The sequence below is a fragment of the Vicia villosa genome, linkage group LG6 (assembly GCF_029867415.1).
Source record: "Vicia villosa cultivar HV-30 ecotype Madison, WI linkage group LG6, Vvil1.0, whole genome shotgun sequence".
Taxonomy (NCBI): Eukaryota; Viridiplantae; Streptophyta; class Magnoliopsida; order Fabales; family Fabaceae; genus Vicia; species Vicia villosa.
In genome coordinates, this window is record NC_081185.1 from 124,280,259 (window position 1) to 124,300,670 (window position 20,412).

At 27.0% G+C, this 20,412-nt stretch overlaps 2 protein-coding genes and 1 pseudogene across 2 annotated transcripts; 2 read left to right on the plus strand and 1 right to left on the minus strand.

The window, feature by feature from the left end:
- The first annotated feature begins 750 nt into the window (after nt 1-750).
- On the plus strand, nt 751-2,714 carry LOC131612278 (probable caffeine synthase MTL2). The gene is made up of 4 exons (XM_058884085.1): nt 751-1,003; nt 1,102-1,500; nt 1,584-1,841; nt 1,924-2,714. The coding sequence occupies exons 1-4, from the start codon at nt 929-931 to the stop codon at nt 2,287-2,289; spliced, it is 1,098 nt and encodes a 365-aa protein (XP_058740068.1). The 5' UTR covers nt 751-928; the 3' UTR covers nt 2,290-2,714.
- A 9,916-nt stretch (nt 2,715-12,630) lies between these two features.
- On the minus strand, nt 12,631-15,284 carry LOC131614588 (monomethylxanthine methyltransferase 2-like; annotated as a pseudogene).
- A 1,782-nt stretch (nt 15,285-17,066) lies between these two features.
- Nucleotides 17,067-19,511, plus strand: LOC131612280 (S-adenosyl-L-methionine:benzoic acid/salicylic acid carboxyl methyltransferase 1-like). The gene is made up of 4 exons (XM_058884086.1): nt 17,067-17,141; nt 17,241-17,639; nt 18,634-18,891; nt 19,077-19,511. Exons 1-4 carry the CDS (start codon nt 17,067-17,069, stop codon nt 19,440-19,442), a joined length of 1,098 nt encoding a protein of 365 aa, XP_058740069.1. The 3' UTR covers nt 19,443-19,511.
- The last annotated feature ends 901 nt before the right edge of the window (nt 19,512-20,412 follow it).

Consider the following 20,412-nt stretch of genomic DNA (forward strand, 5'->3'; position numbering starts at 1 on the left):
ATCTAGTTCAAAATCATTATTTGGTCTGAAGTCAGCTAGTCTATGATGCTTGGGTATAAGAGATATTTAGGTGTACCTAAAAGTTGCTGAGAAGATTGTGTCTTCTTTACATGTTCAACTGCATGTGCATCTAATGGAAAACATATGGTAGTTCATTATGTCTCTGGTGGTGAGAGTTTTGAAGTCAGTTCTCAGAATATCAACAGAGAGGAAAAAGCTCTTGATTCCCTTAGCAAAGTTGAAGATTGCTGGATTGGCATGTAGAAATGTTAGAGATAATGTCATGACATTCATATGATATAGGAAATTGTTGGTTCGTCCAATTTTCGATTGATATAGGCTTGTGAGTTATGTAACTATGACATCTCTAAAAAAAGACGTGTCCATTATCGTGTTGGTGTCAGATACCTGCACCAACATTTGTAATTACGTTTTATTTTTTAAAATTATCTTCGATGCCACCATATCCGTACTTCATAAATTGTGAGGGTGTAAGAGGGAAAGGAAAAATTCTGAGATACTAACTAACATAACAAGGTTAGTAGAGGTAGTTTATTTGATGCTGAATTTAGACATATTTTACATGGTAATGGGTTGGAATATTCTATCTACTCCATTCAATAAACTTTTGCTTATCCAAATAAATAAATAATGTTTCTATTTCAACTAAAATATCTAGCCTATCAATTGCGACATGTTAAACTAAAAAAGTCAATATAACTTTTGCTTTCAAATTGTACCAAACTTATTTCCAAAAAAAGAAAAAGAAAATTGACCAACTCAACGGTACCAAAAAACTACTTTCACATAATCTCAAAATTCAACTACTTTTGTTATAAATGCTAATTAACATTGGCTTTACTCTGACATTATATTGCAATTGGATCTTGTTTAGCATCTACATCGATCCCACTTCTCAATCTTAACAATGACAAAGGAAAATGTCCTTCACATGAAGGGTGGTGTGGGAGAAACAAGCTATGCAAAGAACTCATCACTTCAGGTATTATTAATCATCTTCTCTTCTACCTCAACCTAATTAACTTTGGATTGATAGAGTAGATATGAGATATTCACCTCAAATTAATTCATTTTGTGCAGAAAAAAGTGATAATGAAAGTGAAAGCTATACTTGAAGAAAATATGATATTGATAATGTCCAACAAAAGTGTAAAAAGTTGTTGGAAAATAGCTGATTTAGGTTGTTCATCAGGACCAAACACACTTTTGTTTGTCTCTAATATCATGAACATCATCCGTAAAATTAACATGAAACTAAATAATGGAAAACCTGTATTTCAAATATACCTCAATGATGTATTTGAAAACGATTTCAATACCATTTTCAAGTTACTTCCTGATTTCTACCAACAAGAAAGAGAAAAGAATGTTGGAGAATGCTTCATAAATGCAACACCAGGAAATTTTTATGGAAGACTATTTCCAAATAATTACATTGACTTTTTCCATTCCTCATATTGTCTCCATTGGCTATCTCAGGTTAGCATTATATTTATGCTTATTATTCAATAATAATTTTTATAGATAAAAAAAAATTTAATAAAAATTTTGTTTTTGCTTAGGCACCCAAAAATTTGGTGAAGAATGAAGAACCACTCAACAAAGGAAATATTTACTTATCAAAAACAAGCCCACCATCCGTCTATGAAGCATATTTCAAGCAATTTGAGAAAGATTTCAACTATTTTCTAAAGTCAAGATACGAAGAATTATCATTGGATGGTGTGATGGCACTAACATTCATTGGAAGAGAATCACATGACAAAATTATTTCTGTTCAAGGAATAGTTGGCATGGTACTAAACGAGATGGTTCAAGAGGTAACTTATAAATAAAAAAATTATTGTAGATCTTAATGTTTGACATTTAACATCACGAACTATAAACTTTTATAATTTGTAGGGTTTAGTTGAAAAGGAGAAATTGGACATGTTTGATTTTCCAGCATACCATCCTACGGAAGAGGAAGTACGGCAAGTGATTGAGGCTGAAGGATCGTTTACTCTTCGAATAGTGAAGACTTTTAAAATTGGTTGGGATGCAAATCTTCAAGAAGATGTGACTGATTATGTTGTTGATAGTAAAATGAGAGGGGAGTTTATAGCAAAATATCATAGAGCAGTATATGAACCTATTTTAATAGCAAGTTTTGGTGAAAATGTCATGGATGAGTTGTTCTCAAGGCTTGCAAAGATGCTTGTGAAACTTGTTGAGATAGAGACATTAGAGTTTACTAATATTGTGTTGTTTTTAACGAAGGATCATTGATGATAGATGTACTATAACCAATAATATAATGAATGTTTTGAATATTGTTATTAGTAAATCTGTATTTCCTATATATCTTTTTTTATTCATTTAGCTTAAAAGTAATAATATACAATATTCTTAGTAATTTTCTTTCTTCCTCTCTGTTATTTTTATTAGTGATGGCAGATATAGGACATATTATTGGGGATTGTCAACTTTTACTAATTTTCTTTCTTCCTCTGTTATTTTTATTAGTAGAACTATGAATGGTGATGCCCATAACGTTGTTGGTTTGGGTAAATTACTAGGCTCTAGATCATCTTGGCTTGTTCAACCCCCTCTGTACATGTATCTCGTTGACCGAATGCCCATTTGTGTTGTGGCCATCTAATGAAATTGGTTTACCGTAAAAAAAAAAATACAACATTCTTTCATCTTCTCTATCTATTTTTTTTTGTTTAAAATAAATATTTAAGAACACAAAACTTAAACTCAAATAATTTTGTACTCTTGCAATCTATCATAGAGAACTTTTCATAGAAAATATTCTTGCAAATCTTAAAGTGGTGGATATAGATAGTTTCAAGCGCCACATGATATTTCATTTTCAATTTTTGATATTCAAATTGCTTTTATAATGGAAGTTTTTTACGGATCACTAATGATAGTGTCTCGAGCGTTGATACTCATGAAATGGACGACAACGATTTGTTTAAAGACCAGGACCGGCCCTGGGCCAGGGCAAGCAGGCCCACATCCCAGGACCTCAAAAAAATAGGGGCCTCAATTTTGGGGGATGTAGTTGGCAATTTATAGTAATGATATAATAAAATATATTGCTTTTAGCGAAACAAATAAACAATTGTTTACTTGTGTTCCAGCGGTTGAGCAATATCTATGGGGATATAGTGTTGGTGGTTTGATCCTGGGTGGTCACACAAATTTTAGTTATCAATTTTTTACAAGAACACTTTAATAATTCTTAAATAATTATACCTTGGTTAAATTTGGTTAACACTTTAATAATAATTTTTTTACAAGAACACTTTAATAATTCTTAAATAATTATACCTTGGTTAAATTTGGTTAACACTTTAATAATTCTTAAATAATTATACCTTGGTTAATTAACTTAGTTAATTCTTTACAAATGTAGTTACTTATTTTTTACAACATCACTTCAATCATTCTTAAAGAAAAAAAAAACTTTGTTGGCCACACAAATTTAGTTTTTAAATTTTTACAAGAACATCTCAATTTTTCTTTTTTTTTTTATTTAAAATAAACTAATTTAATTATACCTTAGTTGTGATAAAAAAAATTATACCTTAGTTTTTTTTTTGAAAAAAAAAATTATACCTTAGTTGTGATAAAAAAAATTATACCTTAGTTAAACTTAATTAATTACTAGCGGGATACCCGTGCTATCGCACGGGGCCGTTTGGGTTTATTATTACGTGGATAAGATTTATCTTATAAAGTTATTCCGTATATATTTAAACAATACACATATTAACGGGATGACTATCGGAATAAAAATAAAACATGTAGTATGTTAAATAATAGTTAACGATGTAAGAGCTAATAATACATCCAAAATTTTAGCTCTTTAACTAAAACAATAATTACACGTCGCAATATGTCATTTGTCAGTTTTTAAATTTGTTTTACGGATCATAAACATTCATATAATCACAAATATAAACATGTAGCAACCTTTATGCATTGATTAAAGTAATACAACAACATTATACTTATTTGATCCAATATAAAAATACTTAGAACCCATTTATAAAAACACTTATTTGATCCAACGCTGGGTACAATAATTTTATAAAAATAATTAGTAGATTTTGTTTATTAAAATATTTGTAACTTGTTTACGTTTATAAAAATAATTGTATCACCAATATACTTTTTCGTATTTATAAAAATACTTTTAACTTATTCACGTTTATAAATATAATTGTATTAATAGTAGACTTTTTTCGTTAATAAAGTTATTTGCAATTTATTTCCGTTTATATAAATAATTGTATCAACAATAGTCTTTTTTCGTTTATAAAAAAAATTGTATCAACAATAGACTATTTTTGTTTATAAAAATATTTGTAGTTTATTCCCGTTTATAAAAATATTTGTATCAACAATAGACTTATTTTCGTTTATAAAAATATATGTAACTTATTCTCGTTTATTAAATCAATTGTATCAATAGTTGACTATTCCCGTTTATGCAAATATTTGTAATTTATTCCGGTTTATAAAATCAACTCTATCAACCTTAGACTTTTATTTTTTCCTGTTTAAAAAAATATTTGTAATCAGTTAGGTTTATATGGAATTTCCAGGTACTTTATGTTTGGAATCAGTTAGGTTTATATGGAATTTCCAGGTACTTTAACTTTTATATATTGTTAATAGATAGATACTTTAGTGCCAACTAATTGTAGGTTTCAATATAATTTGAGTTTTTGTGACAACTAATATTTATTAAATTTTAAATATAAAATAATGTATATAATCAATTAAAGTTTATAATGAGACTTGAAATAAAATTTTATTCTCGATGGTTATTTATATAATTCTTGTAATTTTATTTTAATTTTTTGTTAGTTTTGTAAAAATTTTTACACTATCAATACATCAAACCCACTCAATTATATTACTTTAAAAGAAATTAAAATAAAAGTCAAATATTTGTAACAAATTAACGGCTGTGATTAATTCATGGTGTAAATTCTGTTAATGTATTTCAATTATATTTATTTATTTTAGTATAAACTAGCGTGATACCCGTGCGTCCGTACGGGTACCCGTTGTGGCCGTGTTATTTTGTTCAATATATATTATTTTAGAGGTAAATGTCATAAAACCAGATGTGTAAAATATAGAAATTTCTTTTTAATAGGTTGGGGCAAAGTTTGAGATATTTTCATGAATAAAAATTATTTTTCCGTTAATATTCAATATTTCGATCAGTTAATATTGAATATTTTATTCAGTAACTTCATGTTCCCGTTAATATTCAATATTTTGATTAGTATATTCATGTTCCTGCTAATATTCATTATTATGTTCCCGTTAATATTCAATATTTTGATTAGTATATTCATGTTCCTGCTAATATTCATTATTTTGATCAGTAACTTCGTATTCCCGTTAATATTCCAAACTTGTTCCCGTTAATATTCAATATTTTTATCATTAACTTCATGTTCCCGTTAATATTCTTTATTTTGATCGGTAACTCCGTTTTTCCGTTAATATTCATTATTTTGATCAATAACTTTGTGTTCCCGTTAATATTCATAAATTGGATCAGTAACTTAATGTTTCCAATAAAGAATACACAATTTCGATTGTCCAATGCAATAAACTTAGTCACATTTACTTTCAACGTATTTCATTTCTCATAATAACCAAGTGTTCTCACTTGAGTCGTCCCTATATATATATATATATATATATATATATATATATATATATATATATATATATATATATATATATATATATATATATATATATATATATATATGGCATATTTTTTATATGAGAATTAAGAATGAATCTGAACCATTGCCTTTTAAAATAAATGGTGGAGACTATATGTGAATCTTTTTTCTCTCTCCTCAATTATTAAAATAAATGATGTAGGAAAGAGAAAAAAAAGATTCACACATAATTTCCACCATTTATTTTAAAATCCAATGGTTCAGATTCATTCTCACATTCTCATATAAATATGTCATTCTCATATGATATGCCCTATATATATATATATATATATATATATATATATATATATATATATATATATATATATATATATATATATATATATATATATATATATATATATATATATATATATATATATATATATATATATATATATATATATATATATATATATATATATATATATATATATATATATATATATATATATATATATATATATATATGGGGAGGTATCAAGTAAGAGGAATTTTTAAATAAGAGATAGGAGTATTCAATGCTAATCATTGGATTAATCAAGAGAGAGAAATAATAATTATATTAAATATATTAATAAATAATTTATTTCTCTCTCTTGATTAATCCAATGATTAGCATTAAATTCTCTTATCTCTTATTTAAAAACCCTCCTACTTGATACATTCCCTATATATATATATATATATATATATATATATATATATATATATATATATATATATATATATATATATATGAGATTAATTACTATGCACTGTCAGTGTAAAATTTTTTACACAGTCAGTGAATCATAACCACCCACTAATACGAATTAATAAATAATTAAATTAAAAATAAAATATAATTTACAATCCAACGTTCATTATTTACTGACGATGTAAAACTTCTTTACACTGTCAGTGCATTCCAATTAAACTATATATATATATATATATATATATATATATATATATATATATATATATATATATAACTTTCAGATTTTATATTTTAAATAATTTAGCAGTATTAGTAAGAAATCTTACTAAAGTGAAAATAAAAAATAGTAGTTAGTTTAATTATGCATTTTTCATTAAAAAAAATCCATACAATATATAAAATCAATGATATGCCTAAAACACTTTATTAAAGACATCTTCTAACCATATGAAATTTGGTTTCAAAATTAGGTTGATAAATTCATTATTTTGGAAAGTTTCTATTAAACAATTTTGAAGGAAATCGAGATAAATTATTTTTATTAATTTTTAATGATAATTTGATTCACTCAATTTTTGGTGATACAACATCAATATAATTGGAGTACTTAATATATTAATAAAGTGTTTATTTTATACCAATTAAGATATTGGTAAGTAATTGATTTGATTTTAATGTATTGATTCTATATCAATTATATTATCCCAACGTAATGATTTTAACGTATGAGTCGTTAAAAATGCTTTTATATCTTACAAAATTAGATAATTTTAGGTAAATCATACAAAAGTACAATATTTTCTCAAAATTATATTTTTTTAGTTAAATCATACAATATTGTAAAAACCGTATAATTTTGTAAGATATAAAAGTACAATATTTTCTCAAATCTAATAATTTAAAAATACATGTGGTAAGTATTATATTTTCTTATAATATAATATATTATCTTTCGTAATCTTAAATTTTTAATGTATTTCACCCATCTTATTTTATCCCTCATTCTATTAGTATTTACATAGAAATAAAAACAAAATTATATAATCAAAAGAGTTTATTATTTTTTAAAGAAATATATATTTTTCCGTCAATATAGGTTAAACATTTGAAAATATAATGTTATGTGACAATGTCAAAATGTTATCCAATATTTTTATAAGAAACGTTATGTTGTCCTTAATATTCAATGTTAGTGATACTAAAATAATTAATAATATTTCATATTATCATATAATTTTGATATTATTTAATTCATAAATTATTTATGTATTTATTATAGATCACAATACTATACTTTATAATCATATCAAAAACTAAACAAAACAAAACAATTATATACTTTATACTCGTCACTAAACAACACTAATAAAAAACTTAACCTTCTTTTTAAGAGAAATTAAAAAATAATAAACCAATCGTTAGTTGGTCCAGTGGTGATAAAGCCAAAAAAAAAAAATAATATGATTGACTTTTTCTTTCCTCAAAATGAAATATTTATTAAAAAATATGAGGTATAACTTGATGACTTTTAAACTTGATTTTCATTGCAAAAAAATTAAGTGGGAGTAAAAAGTCGGTGTTATGTCTAAAAAAGGGCAAGGAAAATTAAATAAATAAGTATTTATGACTCTTAACATAACATATTTATATAGTTTAAATAATATAATATAAATAAATATTAAAAAATATAAATTAAAAATTAGAGTAATATTTATGATAATTAATTTAAATGATTGTAAGTAATTTTTTTATAACTAATATGGTAATTTTTTATTTTATAACTAATATGGTTATTTTAAAAAAAAATTAGAGTATATATAAATAAGCATTATATAGAAGTTGAAAGGTTAGCTGAATAACAAAACACGCGCCTATAAATTTTTTTTGTATTTAAATAATATCTGGATCACTATTTTTATAAAAACATTTGTTCCCCGTTTATAAAAATAACATTGTCTATATTTTATTTTTTATATAAAGTAATTTTTTATATAATGTTTAATAATTTATTTTTAATTGAATGTAACATTTAATATTTTTAAAATAGAAAAATGAAATATATCGTAGATATTAGAAAATATTAAAAATAACAAATTTATTATCATTTAAAAATAAAAAAAATAAAAAAGGAAACAAATCAAATGCATATTATATTATTGTTTCGTCGATTTTGCTGTCTAATAACACTATTACATTAACAAAAGGCTAAATATAGACAAATTAATAGACCTAGATGGATAATTATATTAAAAAAAATTATTTTTTAGTATAAAAATAAATCTTATAACTATTAAATAATACTCATAAAAAATTAAAATTTATAATTAGTTATTTATCAAAATATAACACATAATAGCAAGTTATTTGCAATCTTATCTCCATCCACTCATAAAATCATGTTGTGCCTCCCTAAATATTTTTGAAAAATCAAATTTATAAATATTTATCCATTTTAGAGTTTAATGTAGCAATAATAATAATTTTATAAATAGAATTCTCAACTCAACAATTGAAACAAAAAATTATATTTTATGTCTATCTTATTTATAATTTAAATTACTTGAATAATAACATAAAAGCAATACTTTTTTTTCGTTTATTTTTCTTATTTCCACTTTTTTATTTTTGATTTGGATTTTGTGGAGAATATTTTTTATTTTATTTATTTAAAGTACAATATAATTTATTTAGGTTAAAAATTTTATAAATAAATATTTTGAAATTAACTAAATATATAGTTTATTAATGATCAAATCGTGATTATGCTCTCTTTTTGACATGTAACATATATAGAAATAATAAAACAAATCAAAATTCATTAGATATAATGGATTAAATTTTACTTATTCTTTGTTTTACTCTTATTCTTTTTCTTTAAATTCTATTAAAAAAATATATCAACAACAACTGAGACCCAAAATCACTGCAATTCCAGAAGAACGGGAAGAACCGATCAACACACTGCAATTCCAGAAGAACGGGAAGAACCGTCAATAATAGAGTGAGTTGAAAAGACGGACTTATAATTCCAGAAGAACCGGAAGATTGGAACCGGAAGAACCATTCAACAGTAAAGTTGGAAAGATGGGACTTATAATTACAGAATAACCGCAAGAACCGTTGAACAGTAAAGTTAGAAAGATGGGACTTTTAATTACAGAATAACCGGAAGAACCGTTCAAAAGTAAAGTTGGAAATACCAGATTTATAAAAGTGGAATCATTTCTAAGGTAGAAAACCAACGGAACCGTTCAACAATAAGATCAAAACAACATAAAAAAATGAAAATAAAAACTCATTAAAACCAAAACAGTAACAAACAAACCTGGTCAATGAATCACATACAATCAATGTATAATTTATCTATTCTCTTTTCATCCTATTAAAAAAATTAATTACACTCTGATTACAAAAATTATACTTACATCTGTATTAACCGTACTCTACCATTGTACTTACAAAAATGAAAACACTGATGGCAGTTTTTCCCTTATTCAGATGAGTTTTGATGAAAACCCTAACAAAGTACGTAAATATAGAAAATTAAACCAAGACGTTAGTTGGTTTGTTCGGATGATGTTTGATCTCATTCCACCATCGTATCTAAACAACATAAGACCAAAATAATAGAATATAAGAAAAAAACTCATCAAAATCAAAACAATAACAAACAAACATACCTGATGTGTTTTGTTGAAAACCCTAGCAAAGTGCATAAATGTAGAAAATCAAACTAAGATGTCAGTTGGTTTGTTCTGATGTCGTTTGATCTCATTCTAAACAACATAAGACCACAATAATAGAATATAAGAAAAAAACCTCATCAAAATCAAAACAATAACAGATTACAAAAATTGCACTTTCATCTGATTATAAAAATTATACCTAATTTTTTAAATTCTCCACAGGTTTGGCCATGTTTGAGTATTTTGTGCGAAAGAAAATGATATAGAGAAACATGTATGAAGGGTTATAAATATTAGAGTCGTATGAAGGGTTATAAATATTAGAGTCATGATGAATTGGATGGTTGAAAGATTAATGGGTACATAATAGTAACTTTTCATTTGTGTAACCGTTGCATGTGTAATTGCTGGAAAGTGGAAGGTTGAGGGAAGTAAATATCAGTAATTGGTGGAAGGTGGAGGGAGAGAAGTTGAGAAATCAGCAGCGATGTGGAGGTTTCAGAAACAAAGTTGAAGGATAAGATTCTCTTCTCACATGAAGCCACTTGGCAGAACCACATAGAAAGTTCAAAAAGATAGAACTTTCTTATATTATAGATTTTAGAGACTATTTATATGTTATAATTAAATATTTTTGATATTGTCTCCGAGATTTTTCTTCATTTTGGAGACGATTAAAACTTTATTTTATTGTTAGGGGTCCTTTTTTATTTGCCCAGGGCCTCTAAAAAGTCAGGACCGGCCCTGTTAAAGACGGTGATCAATATTCTTAGTAATCACGCAAAATTATTCCCTCAATTTTTACAAAAATCGAGGTAAAATATGTTTACCCCTCGGTTTCAATAGAAAACCGAGTAAAATAAGCTTTTTTTTAAATATTACATTTTTTACGCATAATATTAAAATACGTTGATTACAACAAATCCAGATTCATCATCGTCACTATTATTCTTGGAGAACAACAAATCTATGTTGTAATCCATATTTTGTTGCATTTCTTTTGTGCGCATTCTTTTCAAGTTCAATAGTTTGAATACATCCAACTTCTAATAAGTTATTGGTTCCAACCATTGGAAAATGTTGTTTCTGCACTTGCAATCCATTCGAAGCTTCTTTAAGTTTCATGGTTTCATTATCTTGAGCAAATGTTTTTTCTGTTGTGCAATCCATCCCAAAGAATGATGCATACGTGTTTGAAGCGACTACATATAAGTTATGATTAGCGTAAAATCTATTTAACGAGTGTTTTTATAGTAAAATCTAATTATTCTATCCCTCGGTTATTACAAAAATCGAAGGGATAGATCATTTAATTTACACTTATAAAGAAATATAAAAATAATCAATAATAATTGGGATTTGAAGTATGTCTTGAATTGTTTTTCCCATCGGTTATATTAAATACCAATGGAATATGTGGTTTTTAATTTTTTTTATAAATAAAACATGACGCGCATACCTTAGTTTTTTGTTGGGTGAGATGAAAGTTTTCTCATGAAATGTATTATTTGTAGTAGTTCCTTCTAGTGTAGGGGAAAAATCTCTCTTGTTAACCATGGCTGAAGTGGCTAAGTATAGGGTGAAGGTAATCAGTGGGAAGGGTGATGGTGATGAAGAGGGTGTGGTCCAGGTTAGTCTAACGGGCCCCTTGATGGGCGCCACTGTATTAGTCAAAAAGTATAGGTGTGCGTGTTTCCCCTGCAAGGGTAGGGAGACTCAGAGGTCTTAGTAGATATACTATGCTGTATGGTGGTTATGGCTTGCCCACAAAGACGAGAAGCCCTATATATGGGTGTTTTACGGTGTTTTTAAAAGCCTTACTCACATGAGGTGAGAAGCTCTATGATGGGTGATATGCTTAAGTATAAGCTTCTGAATGTGTAATGATGTGTATGGCTTTAGATTTGTCCTCTCTCCCTTGATGGTGGCAACCGCTCTCTCCTAATCGGGAAAAGTTATTGACCACCTATCTTTCTGGAGTAGTGAAAGATTCTCTCTCTTACACGTCATCGGTATCCTTGGGCAAGTCTTCAAGGTATCACTCTGATGATCCTTTTTCGACATGAACGTCCTAGTTTAAGACTTTCACAAATATATCACTACAAAGTGGTTATCATATTAGTTTATTAATAATACCGATGTGAAAAACAACATTTCTCATCGGTAGGTTTGAGAAAACTAAAGACAAATATCATGTATCACTTGATGGACAATTCTATCTAGTATGAAATATAGTTTTCATATTGGTAGGTTGGCCGATATGAAAACAAATTACATACTACATCACCCTACCTTACATCGGATAAACACCCGATGTGAAATATCATACTTTTACCCAATTTGAAAAATGTTGTATGTAATAGTGAGATAAACAACAAAGTATGTAACATGATCTCACCATTTTATTTTAAATATAAATATAATTCATATTAATGATATTCTTGCATAAAGTATAATCTTAGTTTTAGCATCAACTAAGATCTCTAGTTAAGAACAATACAATATTAGTAAATTCTAATGTCTCTAACTCAAGGAGTTGGGCCACCAGCTTTGCCAGCCTCTCAAACAATTCATCCATGATATTTTCACCAAAATTGGCAATCAAAAGAGGTTCAAAAACAGCTCTTAAATACTTGGCTATGAATTTCCCTCTCATTTTTCTATCAACAATATTTCTCTGAATATTTGCATCCCAACCTATTTTAAAAGTCTTCATTATATGAAGAGTAAAAGATCCTTCTGCCTCAATCACTTGTCTTACTTCATATTCGGTGGGATGGTATACAGGGAGAGCAAATCTTTCCAAGTTCTCCTTTCCAATCAAATCCTAAAAAAAGAAAAGAAATACATACTTATGTAATAGAAAAATTACAAGTTAAATATTAAATAGTAGTTGTAGAAAAAATTAAAATATTATTGTATATTCTTATAAACAAAATATTAAGCCTTTACCATGAAGTTAGTAAACATTCATGACAAATAATTCTCATAATATTTTGTGATATTAAATAATTCTAAATTTAAAACAAAAATATAAAATTTGTATCAATGAGATTTCGAACCTAAGTCTGTTAAATGATAATCACTTTACAACTAAATCAATTTATATTATTAATATTTCTAATGATAAATACTTAACTTAATAATTTAGAACAAACATCTACTTATTTCAAATAACACACAAATAAATATAACTAATTTCAAATAATACACACATCTGAAAATAAAATTAATAAAATGTAGAACCTCAATATATTTAATCAAATAAAAATATAACTAATTTCAAATAATACACACATTTGAAAATAAAATTAATAAAATGTAAAACCTCAATATATTTAATCAAATAAAAATAAATGAAATAATATTTAATTGAAATTAAATAACACACAAATAAATATTTAATTTTAAACTAATTCAAATTAAATAATAATTAATATAATAATAATTCAATTAATTTTTAAAATATTTAACCAATTAAAATCAAATAATTAATAAAATTTTAAAATTATTTAGTTAATTTAAACTAAATAGTTATCAATTAGTTTAATATTAATATAATTAAATATTAGTTAATTTATTTTTATTTGATTACTTATATTTAGGATTTAGATTTTATTAATTTTATTCTTAAATTTGTGTATCATTGAAAAGTAGTAAATATTTATTTGTATGTTATTTGAAATAAGTAAATGTTTGTTCTGAATTATTAAGTTAAATATTCATTTACAAATATTGACAATAAAAAAAATAATGTGTCTAGTTATAAAGTGACTATTATTTAACTGCACGGACTTGGTTTGAGATTTTATTGGTACAAAATTTATATATTTTTTGTTTAAATTCAGAATTATTTAATATTAATATAAATCATTTAATATTAGTATAAATCCTGGTAATTATTTGTTATGAATGTATATGGGACTAAATGTAAAGTCTTAAGATTTGGATTTAAGGTCTTGAGTTTAATTTCTATAAGAAACAATAAAAAATAATTTTGACTTTTTTAATATTATTAATTTAGAATTATTTAAAAATGAAATTAAAAATAAAAATTAATATTCAATGTGGTAGTCCAATCATGGTTTAAAAGTAGAAAAAAATCGATTTGAAAAAAATACCAAAAAAATGCTTAATGGTTAATTTTTCTAAGAGATTAAATCGAGTTTTCTTTATGAGGAACTAATTTAGATTATGTAATTTTTGTGAGGCATGATAGATATTTCCTCTAAATAAATTTATAAATATATAATGTGGAGAAAAAAAAAAGGACAACATTATGGTAAAATGAAACTATGGTATCTAAAGTGTGTGTGAAATGATAACCATTTGAGATGAACACGGAACGATAAATATTAACTTGAAGTGTTTAATATAACTCTTTTTTATTGATTATCAAATGTCATATTTACCTCTTGGACCATCTGGTTGAGTACCATGCCAATTACCTCTTCAGCAGAAGTAGTTTTATCAATTGATTCTCTGCCCATAAATGTTAGTGCCATCATACCATCGCATACTAATTCCTTAGAACGTAACTTCAAAAAATTCTTGAAATCATTTTTAAATTGCTTGAAATATGCTTCATAGACAGATGGAGCACTTGTTTTTGATATGTAAATATTTTCCTTGTTGAGTGGTTCTCCATTCTTGACTAAATTTTCTGGTGCCTATCACATTCAATAGTGAATGGTAAATTTGTATAATTAAACTTAATCTAAGAGTAGGCTTCAATATTTTTAGCAAAGTTTCATAAATATTATTATTATTATTATAATTGTAAATTAACTTAGTCTAACCTGAGATAGCCAATGAAGACTATAGGATGAATGAAAAACGTCAATGTAATTATTTGGAAAGAGCCTTCCATAAAAATTTCCTGGTGTTATACTTGCATTCTCCAACGTTCTTTTCAATTTCTTGTTGGTAGAAATCAGGAAGTAACTTGAAAATGGTGTTGAAATCATTTTCTAATACATCATTGAGATAAACTTGAAATACAGGCTCCCCATGCTTTAGTTTCATGTTAATTTTATGGATGATGTTCATGATATTTGAGATGGACAAAAGTGTGTTTGGTCCTGAAGAACAACCTAAATCAGCTACTTTACAAGGGCCATTGAAATTTGTTTGCCCGATCCGGAGTATTATGTGTTAGAAGACCAATCGGGACCTTACCGAAAAAAGGCTTCCAATTTCGAAACACCAAATTGTTCGATCTGGAGTATTATGTGTTAGAACACCAATCAGGGGTGTCAAGCGAGGAGCATACTATGAGGCCATTCTTTGAGCAACATACTTTTGTGGAGACACACCACTTCTTCACCTAAAACTTTAAGGTGATAGATGAGTGGGTTCTCGCACTTATAAATGCTCAAGTCACCACATTCCTATTCAATGTGAGACTATTATCCGTACTCACAGTTGCATTATTCTTAGCATTATGAACCAAACTTATTCCATTCAACATCACCTCCGACCCTTCTAATTCCACCTGCAGCAAAGAATTATGCAAAGACAAATCATAGATGATATTCCACTTCCAAACCGAATCCACCCACTCACCATACTTAGCAACCGAAGCTTTCTTGTTCACAACTGCGTCGAATAAATTTGGAAACGAGAGATACAGTGGCTCATTACCAATCAATTTTGCATTAAAAAGAATGTGTCTTATTTATCAAAGACTAAAATCATATGATTTCATTTTCAATATCAATAAAGTTTAATTATTATGAAATGTATCTAATAGCCTGTTTGAATTAGCGGTGGCTTCTATGAAATCACGGTGGATTTCCACGTTTCCGCAGAAGCTACCTTTTATAGCTTCTCAAAAATCACGGTAGGGTCATGTTGAAACGCGCGTTTGTATGTTGAAAAGTTAAACCAAACACACTTTAAATATGAAACGACTAAGACTTTTAATATAGATAAAAATAAAAGATAAATATCTTTAAAAAATTTCACAATTGCAATTAACTTATAATATTTTATATTATTAATGAGTATATGAATTAATTTTTTTTAATAATATCAAACAACATAATTAATCTTTATTTTGAGTGAGTGAGTTAAACTCAATAGACATGTGTTATTGAGTTAAATGATTGTAGCATATTAGTTTAAAGTTTAATCTCTAAATATATATGGTTGATGTTTAACCATTTAAAAAAATATAATATATAATTAACCTTTTCTTTAAAAGTGAAACCAAACAAATGGGACCAAACACAATAATATCCGTTTAAGGACTTGCCATAAAATCAATAAAAAAGACCCACATATTATTTCAAAGAAAGCCTAATGTCTATTTGATCAAGAAATATATTTGTTTTTACATAGGGTGGAAAATAAATAAGGCGGGTTGGACATAATTAAGAATGTAGGGTTAAAATTTTGATCCGTCTTAAAAAAAATAAGGAAGGATGGAGGAATGTCTACGGATTCTGCACCTTTTAGACTTAAAAATTTAAATTTTATGTTAATATTCGTGTCCGTAAAAGTCCGAAAAAAATAATACGGAGCATAACATACATATTAGAGGTTGCGAGTTTAAAATTTTAATATGCCCCACAAAAAAATAAAATGCGTAAAAATCAGACATGTCAAACAGGTTGGGCCCGTTATGCCACCCTATTTTTCCATGTGTAACATTTAAGATACACACATTTTTCATACTTCATTCTACTTTTTTTTTTTAATCCAGTCATTAACTTGGAAACTAGAGTGATAACGTTGCAAGAAATATTTAGTCCAATATCCGGTCCAAATATTCCTATCCAGAATCTTATCAAAGTTCAATATTTTTTCTATTGTAAATGCTAATTAACGCTGGCCTCACCCTCACATTTTTAAGGCAGTGTCTTGTGTAAAGCACCTACGGAGTATATTTCTTAATCTTTAACTATGGCAACAGAACATATCCTTCACATGAAAGGTGGAGTCGGAGAAACAAGTTATGTTAATAACTCATCACTTCAGGTATTACCTAGTTATCTTGTTTTGTACCTCAACCTAATTAGTTTAGGATTGAAAGAGTATATATGTCATATTTACCTCAAACTAATTCATTTTGCGCAGAAAAAAGTGATTATGCAAGTAAGAACCATACTTGAAGAAAATATGACATTTATTATGTCAAACAAAAGTGTAAAAGGTAGTTGGAAAATAGCTGATTTAGGATGTTCTTCAGGACTAAACACACTTTTGTCCGTCTCAAATATCATGAACATCATCCATAAAATTAACATGAAACTAAGTAATGGGAAACCTGTATTTCAAATATATCTCAATGATGTATTTGAAAATGATTTCAATACAATCTTCAAAGCACTCCCTGATTTCTACCAACAAGAAAGAGAAAAGAATGTTGGAGAATGCTTCATAAGTGCAACACCAGGAAATTTTTATGGAAGGCTATTTCCAAATAATTACATTGATTTTTTTCATTCATCCTACAGCCTTCATTGGCTATCTCAGGTTAGCATTCCTCCAAACTACTTTTAACTTGTTGTACAAAGCTAAGGAGAAGAATTGCCTGCCTTGTCTTTACTGTGCCATACCTTTCGTCCTAGTATAATGACAAGATTCATAAATAAATAAATAAAATAATTTATTTTATTAAGTGATCGATGGTAATTTTTTTTAGAGAGAGATACAAACAAAACCAAAAGTAGCATGTCCCTTCTCAAACCTAGGACTTCTGATTTTCTGACGTCAGTATAAATTATTTATTAGTTTCAGCTCAAATAATAAATCATTTCACAATATGAGAATGCGATTTTTATGTGAGAACATGAGAATGAATCTGAATCATTAGATTTTAAAATAAATGGTAGAGATTATGAGTCATTCTTCTTTTCTCTCATTCATTATTAAAATAAATGATAAAGAAGAGAGAAAAAAAATAACAAATAATCTCCACAATTTATTTTAAAATTTAATAGTTCAGATTCATTCTAATGTTCTCATATAAAAATGGTTTTCTCCTATGATAGTCCTCAAATTTTTATGAGAGAACATGAAAACGAATCTTAACCATTAAATTTTAAAATAAATTGTGGAGATTTTGAGTCATTTTTTTTCTAACATTCATTATTAAAATAAATGATGGAGGAGAGAGAAAAAATAATAACAAATAATCTCTACCATTTATTTTTAAATTGAATGCTTAAAATTTATTTTCATATTATCACATGATACGTCATATATATATATATATATATATATATATATATATATATATATATATATATATATATATATATATATATATATATATATATATATATATATATATATATATATATTATATCCTTTAGTGCAGACATGCAGCTATGTTTGAAAAATAACATGCATAAGTATAGATAAAAAAAACCATTCATACACTACAAGATATATAATATAAGGATTACATGTACGACCAATTCAATTTTATGATAAATATATTTAAAATAATTATTTTATGACATAGACACCAAAAAAATTGATCAAGAATGGAGAACCACTCAACAAGGGAAATATTTACATATCCAAAACAAGTCCTCCATCCGTCTATGAAGCATATTTTAAGCAATTTGAGAAAGATTTTAACTATTTTCTAAAGTCACGCTTTGAGGAATTAGCATTCGATGGTATGATGGCACTAACATTCATTGGCAGAGAATCACATGACAAAATTATTTCTCCTCAAGGGGTACTTGGCTTGGTACTCAATGAGATGGTCCAAGAGGTAAATATGAGATTTCTTAATTGCTAATTATATTAAATACTTCAAGTATAAAACTTATTGTTAATCTCAAATTTATCTAAAAAACTTCTTAAAGTGAAGAATAAAGTCAATATTGAAATATTAAAATAATTTCTTTTAACTTGTGGTTTGTCTTTTGTTTAAACTTTTTTTTTAATGTTTTATAGGGATTGGTTGAAGAGAATAAATTAGACATGTTTAACTTTCCTACATACCATCCGACCGAAGAGGAAGTAAGACAAGTAATTGAGGCAGAAGGATCTTTTACTCTTCAAATAATAAAGACTTTTAAAATGGGTTGGGATGCAAACCTTGAGAAAGATAATGTTAATTATGTTGTTGATAGAAAAATGAGAGGGGAGTTCATATCCAAGTGTCATCGAGCTGTTTTTGAACCTCTTCTAATAACTGGATTTGGTGAAAATATCATGGATGCACTATTCTCAAGATTTGCAAAGTTGCTTACACAACTCATTGAATTAGAGACATTGGAGTTTACTAATATTGTATTGTTCTTGACCAAAGATTCTTGAAGATAGAAGTTGGTAAAATCATGGTTTCATATTTGTTTTCCTTTTTTATGTTTGTTTTCTTTATGTAGTTTGATAGCATGTAAATTTGTACATTTTGTATAAAATGATATGATATATTCCAATTCTGTTACATATTTTATAGTTTCTGTGTAAAAAATAATACATGCAGGTTAATAGATTTATAATGATATGATACAGACCAGTGAAAATGATTCAGACAAAAAAATACACGCCAGTTAAATTGGTACAATACAATAAAAAAAATTAAATGCCTTAGTTATCCCATAAAATCGAGGTAAAAGAATAACTTATTACCTCAGATTTTAAATAAAATGAAAGGTATGTGACGCGTGCAACAAAATTTAAAAATAAAAATATGCAGTTCCTTGGGATCGAACCCATGACCTTTTAACACTTAACCTCAGTGTTTAAAACAGCAAGGTGTTAAGTGCTACCTTTTCATGTCGCCCTCTGTTACCTCGCCTGGATAGTCGAGGTTAAACACATTTCACAACCGACATTACAAGCATTATTTTGTAGTAGTGACTCCTTAAGCACCCCACCCTCATCAACCTCCAGATCCTTTACAACATGTGCCATCGCCGTCCATTGGTTAATATGAGGAGCAGTAAAGAATGTACCAGCAATGGAAATATGAAACAAAGATGAGACATCATCCAATGTGATAGTCATCTCTCTAAATGGAATATGAAAGGATGGTGTCTCATGGTGCCACCAGTCAACAAAAGCTGACAGGAGGGAGGCGTCGGACATGGTAAGTGAGCAGTCAGCAAAATCCAGCAGGCTAAAGTCGATAACAATACGCTTGACCTGCTCATGCATCTCCCCCTCTGGGAAGTTCTTCAAGTTTGAGTCATGGGATGCGACTCTCAACTTCGGATGGTCCTGTAAGAAACAAAATTTAAAAAATAATCAATAAACTTTCAGATAGTCAAGCCAAAATAATCAA